Consider the following 17,783-nt stretch of genomic DNA (forward strand, 5'->3'; position numbering starts at 1 on the left):
AATCAGCAAGTTAAGGAAGCAAAGTATTTTTTGTATTTAAATTTCATGACACGTTAGTGAAGCTGGCTGAAATGCTGTGATTAAACAGGCGCTGATAAAGAACACCACGGTGTTGATCAAAACAGGCTTCCAAATCTCGGACTAATCTCATCAATGTCACGTTTCTGTGCCAAAATAACAATAAACGCGCTTGTTCCATTGTGAGTATGTGTGCACGAGGAAATAGGTGTTGGTTACGTGCTCGTCCCCGAGACTGAGCGCAGTGACGTATGTAGTCCGCCGCCTGTTGGTCTCTCACAGTTGGTGACGAGTATTTCTGAAAATGGCCTCGACCCTGCCCGTGAGCAGCGATAACCGGAGAAGATGACGATGTTGAGCTTTTTAAGTCGGCGGAACACCACAGTGTCTTCTTTGAATACGTAGACAACAGTAAAGTAAGCAAAAAGTAAGAGACTGTGGGTAGAGAAACGACTAACAATACCGCAGACGCCGCATATTTCCGTTGGGCTGAGGAGCCACTATGGAGGATATCAACTCCAATATCAACGCGGACCTGGAGGTGCGGAAGCTCCAGGACTTGGTGAAGAAACTCGAACAGCAAAATGAACAGCTCCGGAGTAGGTCTTCCATGTTGTCCTCGTCCGGAGCGATGTCAGGGAACCACAGACCTCTCAGCGCTGGGTACGACTCGTCGTCCCTGTCAGTGGGGATGTCAGCCGGGTTGGCCGGCTACCCTGGGGTGGGGTTCGTCGGAACAGGCGGCTACGGTGGGCTGCTGGAGAACAACCGCTGTCTGAGCCCCAGACTGTCTTATGACGGCATCAGTTTCAGGAGGGCGTACGAAAGTGACGGGGCATCGGCTGCCACCTCGATGTCCAGCATGAACTCATTTTACTCAGACACCACCGGGAGCCTAACAGATGAAGGGGAGACGTCAATCCTGGATGAGGTGGAAATCTTAGATCTGGAAGACATGGATTGTTTAAACGAAGACGAGGACAGCTGGTGAGTGACAGGCTTGTGTTGGGGTGAATATTGCCTTTACGGCCGTGTTTGTGTCTTCACTGCTGGGTGACAGCTGTGATTGCCTGGGAGCAGCTGTTGTACACATTGGCTACCATGACAAACGCCTGAAGTAATCTGAAAGAGCCTCACTGTGCATCCCCAGCTGACGGATGATGTTTGGCCGCCATGCCCTTATACTTGTGACCATAATAGACATGCTTTGTCATAAAGCCAGTGCCAAATACGTTGCCTCACAGCTTGCTGTTGGCTTGTGCATTTGTGTTATTGAGACTGAGCCTTTGAGGTTCAGACTCAGGACCCCGACGACCCTCTATCATCTTGTGCTGTGATGTGGCAGATCACTTGGCTTGCCAGTGATCAGGGTGCGCATATAAAGTGAAAGTTGTTTCTCTGCCCAGCAGTCATGTGGGAGAGGTAGTCATGGTTATATTCCTGCTCTGAAGTCCCTCCTGCACACCAGTTGGCACACAGCTACTCTGCAACAGTGAGAGAGTAAGAGAGGGTAAATAGGACTGTCAGCGCATCATGTAGGGATAAAAGCTATATCAGTAGCATTGTGTTTACAGGGATTACAGACAATGACAAAGATTAGCGTTTGACTTCATGTTGGTCTCCCCCACTACATTATGCTTTCAATTATTTTCTCCAGTGCTGAGCAATCATGCTTTTTTGGAGTTTGGTGGCTTTGCATAGACACAATTAGTAGTGTAATCCTTGAAACTGTAGTCTAGAATATGATCAACTCTGTGGTGCTGTCCAAATCTCGCCTCTTATCCTGACTCAAAGAGACCTGAAGAGGTCTTTGTTACACCGTGGATATCAGACGTAGACGGGTTTACAGAAGGTCTGTTGGGGTAGTTATTTCTGAGAGCATCATCTACTGAATAGACATGACAGTAATGATGGGTCTTCCGCTCAGCATGGGGCTTGTTATCTGCTTTGTCAGGGAAGGTTTGCTTGATTGTTGTCTTCTGTGAAAAATACGCTGTAATAAGGAGTGTTAGGGTGTAGCACCTGAGGCAGCTAAATGAGTTATTAATGTTACTACAAAGCCAGGTTGTATTTGGTTAAAGCCAACACTCATGTGACAGCAGTAAAAGATGTTTTGCAGTCAGTGTTTTGTGACAAATTCTATTCTATTCATGAAATATTTGTTATTTCTTCTACCAATCGTGCCAAGTCTTTCCTGCGCTGCTTGCAGCAGTGTGCCCATGTCAGCTCATGAGCCTTCGACACCAGACTACCATGTTCATTGTTCACTCATGCCCAACAGAGCCAGTGTCATTATACCCTGGCTGTTTGTCTGCCTCGGGGATCAGATTGATATCTGGGATTACCCTGTAGTGCGCAGCTCTTGCCAACTCCTGTCATAGACTCCTGTAATCCCTGAATTAGCATCCGACTGGATTTAAAATGCTGCCTGCTCACGCAGGGCTCGGCCCATCAGTAGGTGTTTGTCACACTCCTGATACTGCATGTGGACATGACATGTATCATTGTATGAAGCCAGAGCTGTCATGTCTGTAGGCTGGAGATCGACTGTGTGTTGTACCAAATGTGGATAATGGTTGTTGTGTTGATAAACAATGAAAAAAGTGCAGTCCCAGATTTCAGACTTGTGTTTCTCTGCATTAGCTTCGCCTGTTTCACATCATACGCATCATAAAAGGCTTCCTCAGTGGCTGCAACAGAGCTCACAGCTGCTGACTCAGATTTCTCTTCTGAGTGGGAAACTCTTCTCTTTTCTTCTTCTCTCTCGAAAAGAAACATCATACATTTGTACTACTTGTTTGACAAACAGATAATAATGGTCACCCTTTTTTTTTTTTTTTTTTGAGTATTAGGAGGGTTTGACAGTTTCAGTCAATGCAGCTGACTAAGCGCTGAATGTAAGGACTTTTTTAAGATGATTCGGCCAAGTAACAGTTGCTCATTCATCAGGTTTGCTGCAGCAGCAGCTGAACGTCCACATTGCTAATGGAGACCCCAGACACAGAGAACACTGTTTTTCTGCTAAATTAGCATGTGGGCTTTAAAAGTCAAGACTATACTGTTGATTCTAAAAGATATTTCCAAGTCACCTGGCTGTACATTTTGAACTGGTGGAATTTTTCATTTTTAAATAATTAATGGGCCGTGAGATTTCAGATATTGAAATATGAAATAGATCAGAATCAAACAGTAATTTTTCGCTAAGCAAGATGAGAGATGTCTTTTTGCCTGTCAATGCTGTGTGTCATTGCTGTTGCAGAATTCTGCGATAAAGCAATGCCAAAACACTTGGTATCCCACGAATCTTATTTCCTCCCTGAGCTGTCAGGTCGAGCATCTCATATGAGGTGTGATAGGTGTAAGCTCCCATGGTCAGCTGTTACTGGAAGAGACAGTTCATATTTGTGTAATGACTGTGTGTGTTGCCTTTATGTAATAAGCTGTGTCAGTTTTATATGCTGTTCCTGTTTTTCCAGGTTATATGAGGCAAAACTGAACAGTCCCCTACAAAAAGCTCTAAGTCCCATTGTATGGTGTCGCAAAGCTCTGGACAACCCCAGTCCTGAGATGGAATCAGCCAAGCGCTCCCTGATCCACAGACTGGACCTCACCATGTCAGGTAATCAGCACCGAAATAAACAGTTTTAACTCATGGCAGCAGCAGTTTTAAGCCTCCCTGTATTTGTCAGTCTGTGTCCTACTGATCATTTGCATCCATTTTTCTAATTGCATAACAGTATTTGAAGCTTTCATCTTTAGCATAAAAGTAATTCTAGTTCACTGTGAATGCACTCATAGTTGGATAAAACTGCTGCTGACTACAATAAAACAAAACAGTTCCTTAATCCTGACTAGCACAGTGTTAAAAGTGGAACATACACAGCACAGCAGTGATTTCCCACAGCTGGGCAAAGCTGTTATTATTATTTGAAAGGTCACTTGTACATGATATAAGGCAAATCTAGAATTATTGATCCAGATCTTCATGCTCGTTGTGTAATAGAAGGATAGAAATGTTGTGACGGTTGTTTTTATTACAAAAGCTCTTAATTTATTGGGAGTGAGCCCCTCTGATAGCCCTGAAGTTTCCTTTATTGATTGTTGAAGCACACACAAAAAAACAAAACGCAATACTACATCAGTTAATTACAAACAAAGCAGGGATGGATGTATGATTCATCACACGTGTTCCCTTGTGTGGTCCTGCTTCCATTTATCCAAAAGGGGAGCTGAACTACACACAGGTACTTGTAAGGGGAATCAGTGAATAGATGCTGTGGTTTTATGAAGAGCTGGCAAAAGTGCAGTGCAACCTGAAGTATCTTCTCAAGAAATGTGATTGGATGTTTGGCAAGTGATTGTCAGACTTTCAAAGCTATACATTTCATCGAACAAACTTGAATACTATTAATGTGAAAGGGATTCATAAATCATACTTCATCATACCTCAGTCATACTTCCTGGATTTCACTTCATTTTCTAGTATCAATTCAAATAGTTTCAAACTGTATACATTATAAAGTGTACATAAACAAACCATTACTTTTTTTCCTTTGTTTTCAGGCACAAAATACTATTCAGGTCTACCTCATCTATAGTTCTGTCTGTTTTCTGAGCTTTTGACTGCCACTAATAATAGTTAGAGCCTCAGTACATGTACAGGCCTCAGATCCTCACAGCTAAACTGAGAGGGGTCATTTCCATTTTGACAGTGGTATGCTCATGTGACAGATCGAGTTGAGCAATAGGTGGGGGGGGGGGGGGGGGGGGGGGGGGGGGGGGTAATGTAATCTCTGCCCTGTTGTGCAAAATCATCAAAGCACCTGGACACACAAACACCTCTTCCAAATGTACTGGGGTTCAATTATAGTGGCCCTCTGAAAGCACAGATCAGATTTATGTTATGAACATGTAAACAGGGAAAAGGCGCATCGGGCTTGAAGACCTTGTAATTGTTTCTTAAGATGACCTATGATGACCAAAGAATACCATCTGTCTAACTACTTGAGTGGGGTTGTGGAAAGCATTCTCATTAGTGGTGATATCATCACTGTAGGTGTGGAAGGAAGATATCGTCATCCTCCATAGGCCAGAAGATCTCCCTTGCCACTGATATCCCCCCTCCCCCACTGTCTTCACTTCTCTCCTCAGTCTGCAGTGATGTTGTCATCACTTCCACAAAGCCTTTCAAAACTGAAATTCTCAGTTGAGACTTGTGATCACTGGCCATGTGGTGCAAACATTTAAATCAAATGCACTGAAGTGACTGCATTAGTAAAGATATTTGTAAAAATCGAGAGACAACTTGAGCATATATCTTCAGCTCCACATTCTGAGAGTGTTAGTGTGTGTGAGTGAAAGAGAGACTCACCACAAACACACCCTCATGGCTCCCGGCTACTCTCCTTCACACCCGGTCTCTAACAGGCGCATGGAAACCCTGTTGCCATGGAGTTGGTTGAGTTTGCGTGGAAGGAATTGCAGAGGAAAAAATCTGAACTTGTGGAAGATTTGAGTAGACTTGAGCAAAGTCTTCCTCATGTCTTATGAGAGTGAAAATGTCTAGAGCACACATACATAACACTGCCACATTTTCACTGACCTTAAGTTTAATGTATCAGCAGTGACCAAGCCTTTTTTCTGTGCACACCCTCGCTCACATTCCCAGATGACGTGCCTCAGTTATATAACTTACAACAGGGAGGAGATTGCTGTGATACTTGCCTGAGTTGACTGCACCAGTTAAATCTCTTGTCTTTATTCTTGATAGTCTGATAGCAGTCAAAACACATGTTGCCAGAGATTTACAAGGAACCCATTTTTCCATAGCGCTGCTTTGACAGCTGTCCTGCACTGCTGATCCAGTGCACATGCAAGTCAGAGTCACACAGCTGACCTGACCTATTTCTGCTCATAAAGGCTTTGGCCTTTCTTCAACCTCATACTGTGCATTTGGTTTGCTTCTTTTTTAAATGTCTCTGCCAGTTTTGTCCCTTTTCTCTTTTGTGGTATTTATCTTACAAAAGCTTGTGTTTGAGCTGCTCTCATGATGGGCTCCAAGCGCTCTGTAGCTGGTTTAAACCATGCTTTCTTTTAAATCTTTTTTTATTATTAAGCAAACATCAATACCAAGCTTTGTCTTCCACTTCCTTCAGTTTCTATTAGGATGTTGTTGTACTGGTTCATGTTGAGCTGTGGAAACGGCCCTGAACTTTCCACAGCTCACAAGCCAAGATGGAAAATCCTCTAAGTACAATGTCAGAATGACATCAAACACAGTGGTTAGGAACATCACTTCTTTTCTCTTCCCATGACTTCCCTTTTTTGAGGACATGAGAATTTTGAGGACGCTCTATTTTAGTTGGTCCCTGTGCTGCAGATCCCTTTAGATTGGTGTCTCTTTCTAGTGTGCTGGTAGGGATTGCTTTGACAGGACACGCTGTCATCCAACCACCTTCACACTGTTTAACACAGAACTCCTAGCTGGGGTCATGTCAGTTGCAGCCCCACTGTGACAGATCCAAGAGGTAGATTTTCTTCATCAAAGCTTTTCAAAGAGCTTTTCTGCTCCTTCGTACATAAAGAAACACAGATATCATCAAGTGCTTGCTCAAGAGAGATTTGTTGGGTTTTTCCTCTATGTAAAAAGCTTTGCTCTGTGATTTAGTGCTATATAAACAAAATTGTTAATGTGTCATTGTCATTGTCAGTGGTGCGTCCATGCAGGATATTTTTTTAACCACAAAACCACTCAGTGGAGCTTGACAGCTATGTAGCTGAAGATTTTGAACTTAATCAAGGCTGTCTGAAATTTACTCTGGCTTCCTCTAACAGTCCAAAGACAGGCAGGGTAGCTCTGAATTGGCTGTAGGTGTGAATGTGAGTGTCTGTCTCTTCGTGTCAGCCCTGTGATCAGTCCAGGTTGCACCCCACAGTTTTAGCTGGATTAGCTCCAGCCCCCTGCTATGATTGATAGGAATAAATGGTAAAGATAATGGATGATACTCAATGGCAGTTTGCCCAGATGAACCTGACTGTTCTTCAGTAGGAAACAAAGCCTCCTATGGTTTAAGGTGCATAGTGTTAACAGACCTATGTCATTGACATTCTTAAGCAGCAGATGGCAGTGGAGTGGACATGATGGTATTTTCTAAATAATGCAGCAGGACAGAGTGGGAGAGGAATAAAGTGAAGGGAGTGCTGTGGGAAGCTGATGTTAAAAAGCTCTATTCCAGTTACCACCCAGCTGTGTAAACACATCCGGTCAGAAAGAAAGAAATGGAAGGATGGGTACACAGGTGCACTCAGACACCAACCATCTGACCACAAAACTGGATCAGCAGTCTGTCCAGAGTCTAATCTCATGATGGAGACCAGGGATTCTGCAGACTATAGCCTCTGACTGCTGCTCCGCAGGGTTTCACAGAGAACCGCTTTGTGCTTTTGTTAACTGTGCGTATGGGTTGAATGGCGTGTATTGTTTAGTGTTTTTCCCAGCTAATGATGTAGAAACTCTGTCAGCCCCACACTCAGCATATGGTTTAAGAGACTCGACCAGACTGCCAGAACACTGCAGACTTTTATAGAGGTGCCAGCTATGAGCGGACAATGCTACTGTTGTAGTCCAATACCAATGGCTTTAGGTTTAGTCACAGCTTACCATGTATGACTATGGTAATGGTATTAATATACTGGACAGGCAACACAGTGTCAAGTGCAACATCTTGTTTTTTTTGGATTGTTGTGTTTCTAGAGGGGATCATCTGGTACAGCCTGAATTTCCCTTTGTGGATTAAAAAAGTTTATCTGACCTTATTTTCATCATCTACTGACACTTTTAACTCTAACTCCCCAGAATGAAGTATTTAACATATATTCTGTATTCTACAGAAATAAAATTATATTTAAGACTAATCTGGAATGACTCATCACACCCACTTTGGGTGTTAGTGATGCCGTTGTTGAAAGTGCATAATGATGCTGAATTTATGTATATGTTATCTTCCTAATTAATACATTGTAAAATATGTTGTCAAATTAGCTGCATATAGACATTTTCTGACCAAAATGACACGACTAATGTTAATCAGCTTCTAACTCTATAAATATTGTGGTAGTGGATCTTCAAACTGCATAAAACTATTACTCTTGTTCTAATGTTGAGTAATGTCCAAGGACTTTGAACTGTGGACCTAGGAACCATTATTATTAAATCAACCTTTTTTTTAATGTTTACTGAAAGTAATGTGCTGTTCCATCTACAGCCAACAAGCGCAGGAGCTTCTATGGAAGCCCCATCAATCAGCAGGGTTATGGAAGCCCATACAGCACAAACACCGCCAACAGCCCTTACAGCAGTGGCTTCAACTCCCCCTCCTCAACCCCCAGCAGAGTGCCCATTGTCAGGCAGCAGCTCATGCCTGGGAATGCAGGTATGGGTCTCTCTACAGGTCACTCATTTACAGAATATCTGTCACTGTTGTTGAATATGCAGCATTTAAATGTTCATAAGTGGTTTTCTCTCCAGCACACCAGCGAAACACAGCAGCAGAGAAGAACCCTCCACCAGTTAGTCCACAGTCATCAGTGGACAGTGAACTGAGCACGTCAGAAATGGATGAGGACTCGGTGGGCTCCTCGACTACTTACAAGCTCAATGATGTCACTGATGTCCAGATAATGGCACGCATGCAGGAAGAGAGTATGTACCTGTACAACTGTGATCGCAGGTGGTGCTGTTCACTTTACCTGTAACCACACACTTTTTTTTTACACTGCCATTGTTTATTGTCAGGTTTGAGACAGGACTACGCTGCAACAACATCCAGACGGAGCTCGGGTTCCTCCTGCCACTCGTTGCGGCGCAGCACCTTCAGTGACCAGGAGTTAGATGCACAAAGTCTAGAGGATGACGAGGAGGCGGTGCACCCAGCCTTCCACCTGCCGTCCAACCGCTTCAGCCCCTCCCCTCGACACTCTCCACGCGCCTCCCCCAGGAATTCACCGCGCTCGCGTTCCCCTGCTCGTTCTATTGACTACAGCCACAGCCGAGGCTCCCCTCAGCCCATTATCAGCCGCCTGCAGCAGCCTCGCCACTCGCTGCAAGGCCATGGACATGACCTGCAGACCAGTGTGGTGAAGAATGAAGGTATTTAAAGTATTTACTTTAAAAAGTATGACAAGATTTTTAGCAGCAGTGTTTGTGACTGTGATAATTCTGGGCACTGTCAGATTACTTCAGCTAACTCTCTCCTGTACTGCTGTTGTAGAAAAGCTGCGTCGTAGTCTTCCCAACCTCACACGCTCTTCAGCGGCAGCAGTGGCCCAGGCTCCAGAGCCCGTCAAGAACAGCCGCAGCTGTGAGTCTAACCTACAAGTGCCAAATGGCGGCTCTCCCCGACACCAGAGCCAGTCTGCAAGTGAGTATGGTGACTGACCCTTATATCACAATTTTATTAAATTCAACAGAAAATTACATAAATTCCAAAGTTGTAATGAAACTGTGCTTCAGTTGCTACCAGTATCAGATTGTCAGATACATTAATGATTACTGATCATCACTGTGTTGCCTGCTGAATAATCTCTAGTGTACAGTCCAAGTAACTGTATACTGAATATGACAACATGACAGGCTGTGTGTAATCTCCTGTTGGTCTTTGTGCGAGTAGCTATCTTGTTCATTCCTCTGGCTGCACCTACAGGATGAGGGCTGCGTTGCTTTGTAGTGCCATGGCTGCGGTGTTGGGGATCCTCTTTGATCATTTTCTTTTTGTAATATCTTTTATTCACATGCTTCCTTCCTCTTATTGTCTTGGCATAACTTTCACTTCAAAGAAACACAGTCATCTTACAGAGTTAAAAGCATGACACCAGCAGCACTGAGAACCCAGAGTGGCTCCTGTTATCAGTGTCAGTAACATTGTTTTTCATTTTGTGTCCAAGAGTTTTATGTTCCCTCAGAGCTCAGCATCCATCCCACCTCAGTGATTTAAGACTATCCACCTGCTTTAATCCCGTCAGGGGATATAGAGATAATGGGATTGTTGTTAAGCCAGAAACAGGAATTCCTCTTTTACTATGGGCAGATAGGTCAGAGGGCAGGTTTCAACTGGTTAAACATGTACTGACTTCATTAACATGTTTTAACCAGGCTTCTAAGAGACAACATAGACCATTTATACATTATAGCTGATTTTTAATTTGTATAGTTAACCTTGAAAAGGCAGCTGGCAGTTTTGCTATCCTAATAGTTGTATGCTTATTTTATCTGAGCTTTGGCTGTACTGGGCATGTAAGACACCTAAATTTCTCTCTTGCTGACTTCTTTGGTATTTCTTCTCTGCTGAGATTGGTGGACTGGCTGTTAATCCTGTCCTGGCACTGTTGCTCCTTCACCTTGAATGAAGCTTCCTGTGAATGTTTGGCTGTAGAGCCCTCTTGTGGCCCAAACTGCACCTTGCTCTTGAACACCTGAGGATCCCCTTTTTTCTAGAGTAATATTGTAAATCTCTGACTTCAGTGCCAAAATGTTCCTGTTTTCCAGCAGCAGCTCAACTCCCAAGACATTCAACCCCCTCTCGCTCCTCCCCGAAACCCAAACAGCTCCTACAAAGCCCAACTGCTCTGCGAGGTAACAGCCTGCTCCCAAACCAAATGGAATCTGAGGGATCGATCTCACACAGATATATGCACAATTTATGATGTACTGTATACAGTCAGCTGCTGGTACAGACTGCTGATACACATAGTGTGGAAATGATAAAATAACTATATAATATGGATCCCAAATGGTTTGAGGAAGTTGAATTCATGCAGAAGTTGACAGCTTGTTTTGAGACCTTACTTCACCACGTCAGAGAGAGGTGTCGTGCAACATTTGGATAAATAGATATACTTCTCATTCTGCCTGGCTATTTAAAAACACAGTTGTAGAGTGACCTGCTTTTATAATACAAACATTATTGATCAAACTTAGAAAAAGAAAGAAGCTTAAGACTGTGTATTCTGACTAACCTGCATCATGGACTCAGATTTATTGAAACCTCAGTATTGATTGAGCGCTTCAGACAGCTTTGTTTTCTCCATCACTGGAGGGAAGGAGAGTGGTTGTTGGTGGTTGAGATGAGCTTGAAGTTTATAACTCCCATAGGTACTGTTGTTAGGTATTTCTGTAAAAACTTAATAATAAATAAGATTATATAGACCCAGTAATGTCAAAATGGTGTTTTCTGCTGTTGCTGGTTCATGGTAATAATCAGAATGTCAGTATTCAGACCGGTTCTCTTTTTGCACACTTCATTGTTCTTAGAAAATGTTCACATTTAAATTGATGAAGTTACAGCTTCAGGTCTTCTTGGGTAGGACTTCTCACACCTGGATTTGTACAGTTTGGAGATGAACTCAAGCCCTGACAGGAAGTGTCTGAACTTCCATCTTCAGGTCCCTGCACAGATTCCGTGGGCTTTAAGTCTGAACTCTGGCTGGGCCACTGAAGGATAGTCAGGGACTTGTCCTGACGTCACTCCAGCATTGTCTCGCCTGTTTGCTTCAGGTCGTTGTTGTTATGAAATGTGTGCTGTCAGTCTTTGACCTCTGTGCATTTGGCTGCATTCATCCTACCCTCAGTTCTGCCCAGTGTCCCTGTTCCTGCTGCTGAAGGATAGTATGAGCCAGGTGAGGAGTAGCTCACCAGACATAGTACTTGGAGTTATACGGTTATGGGTTAATCGTTTTTGTCTCATATGACCAGAGAATAGTTTCCCTCATGCCATCAGAGTCTTTTACATGCAGGCTGTCATGTGCTGGTTCCAAAAATGTCCGACACAGTAAAGTGTGCAAAAAGTACAGGGTTCTGAATACTTTCTGAAGCTGCTGTATCAGTATTTACAGTGTCATTCATCTGTCTTTCCTCATAGGAAAACACTCTAATGCCATTCAAACACAACAGCTCGGAAATATGTTAATTAGTAGAGTCATAGCTGAAGGTGGAGTTTTACTGAACTGCATCATAATAGGTGTTTCTAATGGCCTTTTTACCCATATGATGGGGCAGAATATTAGACACACCTCTATAATGTAGTCCAGTGCAACACCACCAGTAAGTAGCAATATTTAGCAATAGTTCTAGATCTGCTAAACCTGTGGACTCAAGCAGCTGTTACACAACAGCTGTGTTCCATCACTGTCCACAGCTGAAGTGTCTCTATTCATCATGTCAAAAGCTCACTTTCAAGAAACCTTCCACGTGGCCAGTTGGATCATTGCTCATATTGGCCATGTAACCTGAGTGTAACAAATCAAACAAGCTGTAAGAGACACAACATTAAAGCCCGTCCTCAACACCTTCCTCCCTGCACTGAATTAAGGCCTGTCTTTGTTGTCTTCATCTTTGTCTAGTCCCACTCTCCTGTTGCTTTGGAGAAGAAGGTGATTTTAGTGAGTATTCACTGAGGGTTTTTAACTATTGTGACTGTGGTTCCACTCTGTGGGTGTATCGATGTTGTGCTGACATGTGCTGCTGGTTTTCACTAGTATATGATGTGTGTGTGTGTGTGTGTGTGTGTCACCTCATTCTGTCACCACATCATGAATCACAGTAGCAAACTGTTATTTGGCCTTAGCTATTGATTCAGTAATGTTTTTAGTAAATTGTTATTAAATCCTACATTTACATCCTAACAGGTTTGACTTATTTAGATGTGGTTAGTTAAGACCTATATGTTTCCATGTTTGATTGATTTTTGTATATATGCATCATATTTAGATCTACCGTGCATCACTGTGCCCTTGATCATTACTTCATTGTTAAACTCCTGATAGTCTAAAATATGCTTTTATAAATTTCACTCTGAGATAATCCATTTATATTCCTGCTCTGTCTGCTCAGTCCCCTCTCCCAGTAAGCTGCGAACTCCTGCTACACCATCCCCACTGACCCTGAGGCAGCCTGTCAAGGCCACTCCTAACCCCAGTTCTGCCACCTCTACTCCAACCCGCTCCCTGGCTCCTCCCCGCAGTGGTTTGCCCCGGCCCAGTGCTTCTACCGGAGGAAGCATTCCTCTGCCCCGCAGCAGACTGGCCCAGCCTGTGCGCCGGTATGTACGCCACAGACATGTTACGAATATTGGACCCAAAAAGGTGTGAAAGGAAAAGTCCTTCATTGAACAAGGATTATGTAAAAAGCCCTTATGAAAGCGGTCCTGTTGGTTTTGAGCTCAGTGGGTCTTCATCAGGATGGAAACATTACAGCATATTGTTTACATCTGGTGGTTCTTATAAAGTATCACAGCAGTGATGTCATAGCTCATCCATCACCTTCATAAACATTTATCATTATGTCAAACCAATGATCATAATACAAATATTAAATCACTCGAGCCCAGTCCAAGTAATTTTATATTTAGCATCTGCCAATATGGCGTTCCAATCCAATCCTTGTATTTTCTTAGATTACATATTTGTACAGTGCACACTTTAAGTACATTACAGTAAGTACAGTGCAGTTATTCAAATCAATCCAGTGTTTATGATTGATAAAGCCTGAAGAAATTGGCTGTTTATTATTTTTTATAGACTAAAGTAAACAAACTACTAGTATTTTTATATGGCAGTTCCATTTAGTGCTGTGTTGGTTTTCATTTCCTTTTTTCAAAATAACCCAGTAAACAAAGTAAAATATGTGTTAAATGGCTCACTTCTGCTTAGTGCAGCACTGGAATAGTGGTATAATAACTTAACTTTAACCTTCACAGTAGCAACAACTTCAAGTCACACCGTTCAGTGCTATATACATTATAGTAAAATGTCTTTTTTTTTTATGTATCCTCTCGAACTGGTAGCATTGGACGTAGCTCTGCTCCTACTTCCTCATGAAGTGCTCACAGTGCAGGCATTACAATGGGCTACTGGACAGTTTCTATTTTCTGATTTCAAATCTTTCCACAGTGCATCATCCTGTACATCATGCTCCCTTTACAACATTTGTGTGACAGCTGACATAAAGCAAAGGATCGGGCTTAGGTTTGTGCTCAGTAAAGCTGATACCGCTCAGGTAAAAAATGCCACAGTGAGCACAAGGCGCTTGGTTTCTCTTTTCACAGTAAGACCCAAAAAGGTTTTATCTGTAAATTTAACTTTGGAAGGAAGTACCTTTTGGTTCCTGCCTGATTGCGAGCTAGTGCATTATGTTTCAGGCATTATCTGTGAGACAAAAAAAAAAAAAATCCTGTGTGTGTGTTAACACATTTAGTCAAGTTTTGTGAGCAGAGGGCAGCATGTTGACCTTCTGACCAATCGGCATCATGGTTGGCTGAGTTGTTCTGACAGTCGGGGGACTCTAAACAGCTTTTACAAGCTTGGAGACACTGACATCCCAGCTGAGCCACCGGCTTAACACAGCCAGGTAAAACAGTCACTGCAGCACGTTGAGACTGAAAGGAGGATAGAGGTAGGTTTATACTGGCAACTCATTGTTAGTGATAGCCACCTATGCACTGAGAGCCAACTGAAGTTTGGATTTAGTTTAGATGGTCAGAATCAGTTAGTAAGTCACTTTGTGACTATCTAAACTGTTGCTGCTGTAATGTCATTATTTGCCAAGTTCAGCTCTGTCCACCTGTAGCTTTATCTGGCCTTGGGTTTATTAGAGGTTTCTTACAGACTGTGTCAGTGTTTTACAAAGCTCTGCTCACACAACTTGTCAAAAGTCAGTAAACCACGTGCACACACACACACACACCCCTGCAGTACCTTTGTCCCACAGGTTATGACAATAAGTTTTGGAAGCCTGAGACTGAATATACAAACCTGTACAATGGAGTTGGCAGGCAGAAATCTAAATGTACAATTTTACAAAGTGAACTTTACATGTACAAACCTTTTGGAGTCTTTTAATTAATGTTCCAAACACATGGTCTTCAGGATGTGCGTCCAGATTTTCCTGTAGACACCATTAAAGCAGAAATCAACCCTGAACTGGCTTTTTCTTTTCTCAGATCTCTTCCTGCTCCTCGGACCTTCAGTGGTGCAGGTGACAACTGGAGAGAAGGTTGTTACTGAGGCTGGCCAGCAGAGGGCTCTCCAGTCAAACTAACAACACAAGGGGACAGACATTATAACAGGGCACTTTATCTACCTAGGTAACTTTTACAGTGAAGAGAACAAGAGACTAAGTCCCAAAATATACACAAATCAGATGAAAAAGAAATGGCGAGGACAGTGTCCACATCACGTCAAAGAAGACTTCCCATCGTGTTTCTCTGCGGGGGCTGGCTCTGGAGGGGTCAGGCATGTACTGCAGACGGCCCAGAAAATGCCAAAGAAAGAAGCCCAAGTCCAGCTCCACTGCAGAGGAAATTTTGCCTTCCTTGGTTTGTCTGCATTCATGTGTCAGACAGTCATTTCACTACATCGCCCAGCTTTCCTCCCGCTCCCTCTTCTTCTTCTTCTTCTTCTTTCACCGCCCTCAGGTTGAAATGTTTTCACACATTTCTCTCTTTATGCTCTGTGTTTAACAGATGTTGGTGAGTGATCTCTATGATGATGCTGTGCAGGTGAACTGTCCTGTAATGTTAGAGAATTGTTGATGTCTTGCAACAGTGTAAGCACCTCGGTGTGGGTATGACATTTAAGAATCTTTCCTCTTGTAAAATCAGCAAGAATGTATGCACAAGTTTGTTTAGGAAATTATTTATTCAAATTATTTAAGCAGATTATGGTCATGTATCCATATCAGTATTTTGTTTTAAGATTTCTGTTGTTTAAAATGTACATTTCGAACCTCAACAGCAAGCTAAGTCTCCAAAGCCTTTTTTTTGGTTTGTTTTCAAAGTGTCAAATCAGGATTTCAGAGAAACCTGGGTGAGTAATGACGCCTCAGCCAAAGCCTCAGGTCTGACCTGTACCACATATTACCGAGATATACTTTTCCATTGAGGTACTTAGATTGGTCTGTTTCAGGTCAGATTGCAGTGATGTCTGACCTGAAACAAACATCTGAAAATCAATTCGAGAGAAACCTGAGCTCAAAAACATTTTTTCCCATTAATACGTTTATCCAGCGAAACCAAGAAAACGTTGATGTGGTTCATCAAAATCCCACAACAGATCTGCCAGTGTGTATCATTCATACCATGAAAAAAAAAAAAAAAACGAAAAATATCCTGAAGAAGATCAATAGGTTTAGTCTGGCTTGTACCTCTTGTGCTATGAGAAAGAATCAAAAGATGTGCCAGTGTTTGGGAAGGTGTTCGGGTATTTGGTGTGGTGGGTGTTCTTCAACTAGTGCCTATAATTTAAAGTTTCACTTGCGTTTGAACATCATGTTTGTGTATCATTTTGTGCCAGTTTCTGGATTTCTAAATATTTTTTGCAACTTTGCATCTCTGCTCGACTGATCTGCTTTGCCTGTTTGTTTTTTTGTAACTGAATCAGTCCATATATTATTGCTTTAAAATAATAATATGCGCCTTCATATTTATAGCTAATTACTCATTCTGTAAATGAAACTATTTATTAAAGCGAGAGGTGCCTCTGTCAAAGCTCAGATTCATTGGGATGCTAGAACAAATGTTGCAAAAAGACATACCACACCTTTTGTGTGAAGGTTTTTGTTATTGAACTTTTTTTTATATCCACAAACATGACATTCAGTTTCTTTATGTAAAGTCACATTTCAAATAAAAGATGAAAAGTTGTTCTGTCTTTATACACTTTTTAGAACAAAAACACAGGCCAACATTTTACACAAATGCTATGTGCAAAACATCTGTAAACATCTGCTTAAACTATAAACACTTTTTAGGAGTTTTTGTCAGAATCTCAGCACTGAAACCATTAAAAGTACCTAGTTCTAAAAGGGAGACCCAACAATCTGAGGCTGCTCCAGAAAGCAGGTTTAACAAAATGAGCCAAAAATATTGAGTTTATCATTCCAGAGCTGATCAGTGGGTTCAGTCGACTCTACACATTGCCTCTGAGTGAAGTTCATGCATAATGAATGTTAGTGGTGCTCAATACTATGATTCACTGTGGGAATGAGCAGGTAAGGAGCAAAGCCTCAATTTTAATCCAGTGAAGCAATAAATATTAATATGCTACAATACACATGTATCTATAAAAGCTCAGTAACAGAAGTGAAAGAGCTGGAGTTTGAACATTGACTTCAATCTCTGTAATAGAAAATAAAGCACTGGAATCCTGCTGTATGCTACACTATTTCCATGTTATACAGTAATAAGTCATGATTTTTACTACACACTAAGGCCTAATTTTCATGTCATACTATGCTAAGGCATTAATTCTACTACATACTGGCATTTCAACCACAAACCGGGGGAGACTGGACAAACTCATCAAGAGGGCCAGCTCTGGCCTCGAAAGGCCCATGGGCCCAGTGTAGGTGGCGAGAGACAGGGGGATGTTGGCCAAGCTAGCTTTCCTGCAGGACTGAACAGCTCTGTCAGTGACAGGCTGCTCCTGCCCAAACGTGTGATGAAGCTCTACCACAGGTCCTTCCTTCCTGCTGCCAGTAGGCACAACACCTCCACCCCAACTGACCAAAGACTAAAAACTGTGAGTATATTATAAACGTATAGGGCAGTATGCAGGTTTGGAGACTTTTTCTCCCTTAATAAATGAAATCATCATTTAAAAACTGCATTTTGGATTTACTGTGGTTAATATTAACATTTGCTTGATGATCTGAATTATTTAAATGTGTGAAAACTAATAATTGTGATGGGCTTTTTAGAAAAATACCAGCTTCA

General features: G+C 42.3%; 1 protein-coding gene across 6 annotated transcripts; it reads left to right on the forward strand.

Moving 5' to 3' along the window:
• The first annotated feature begins 280 nt into the window (after positions 1-280).
• slain2 (SLAIN motif family, member 2) lies at positions 281-16,714 on the forward strand. Of its 6 annotated transcripts, none has more exons than XM_026304759.2 (10): positions 281-1,005; positions 3,495-3,637; positions 8,283-8,450; positions 8,546-8,719; positions 8,813-9,166; positions 9,288-9,437; positions 10,565-10,648; positions 12,415-12,453; positions 12,905-13,112; positions 15,012-16,714. In XM_026304759.2, the coding sequence occupies exons 1-10, from the start codon at positions 521-523 to the stop codon at positions 15,073-15,075; spliced, it is 1,869 nt and encodes a 622-aa protein (XP_026160544.1). In that variant the 5' UTR covers positions 281-520; the 3' UTR covers positions 15,076-16,714. The 6 variants fall into 6 exon arrangements, with proteins under 6 accessions (XP_026160544.1, XP_026160543.1, XP_026160545.1 ...); XM_026304758.2 differs by having other exon boundaries at positions 10,562-10,648; positions 15,012-16,711; XM_026304760.2 differs by lacking the exon at positions 12,415-12,453 and having other exon boundaries at positions 10,562-10,648; positions 15,012-16,711.
• The last annotated feature ends 1,069 nt before the right edge of the window (positions 16,715-17,783 follow it).

Source organism: Mastacembelus armatus, chromosome 4 (assembly GCF_900324485.2).
Source record: "Mastacembelus armatus chromosome 4, fMasArm1.2, whole genome shotgun sequence".
In the NCBI taxonomy this organism is placed as follows: Eukaryota; Metazoa; Chordata; class Actinopteri; order Synbranchiformes; family Mastacembelidae; genus Mastacembelus; species Mastacembelus armatus.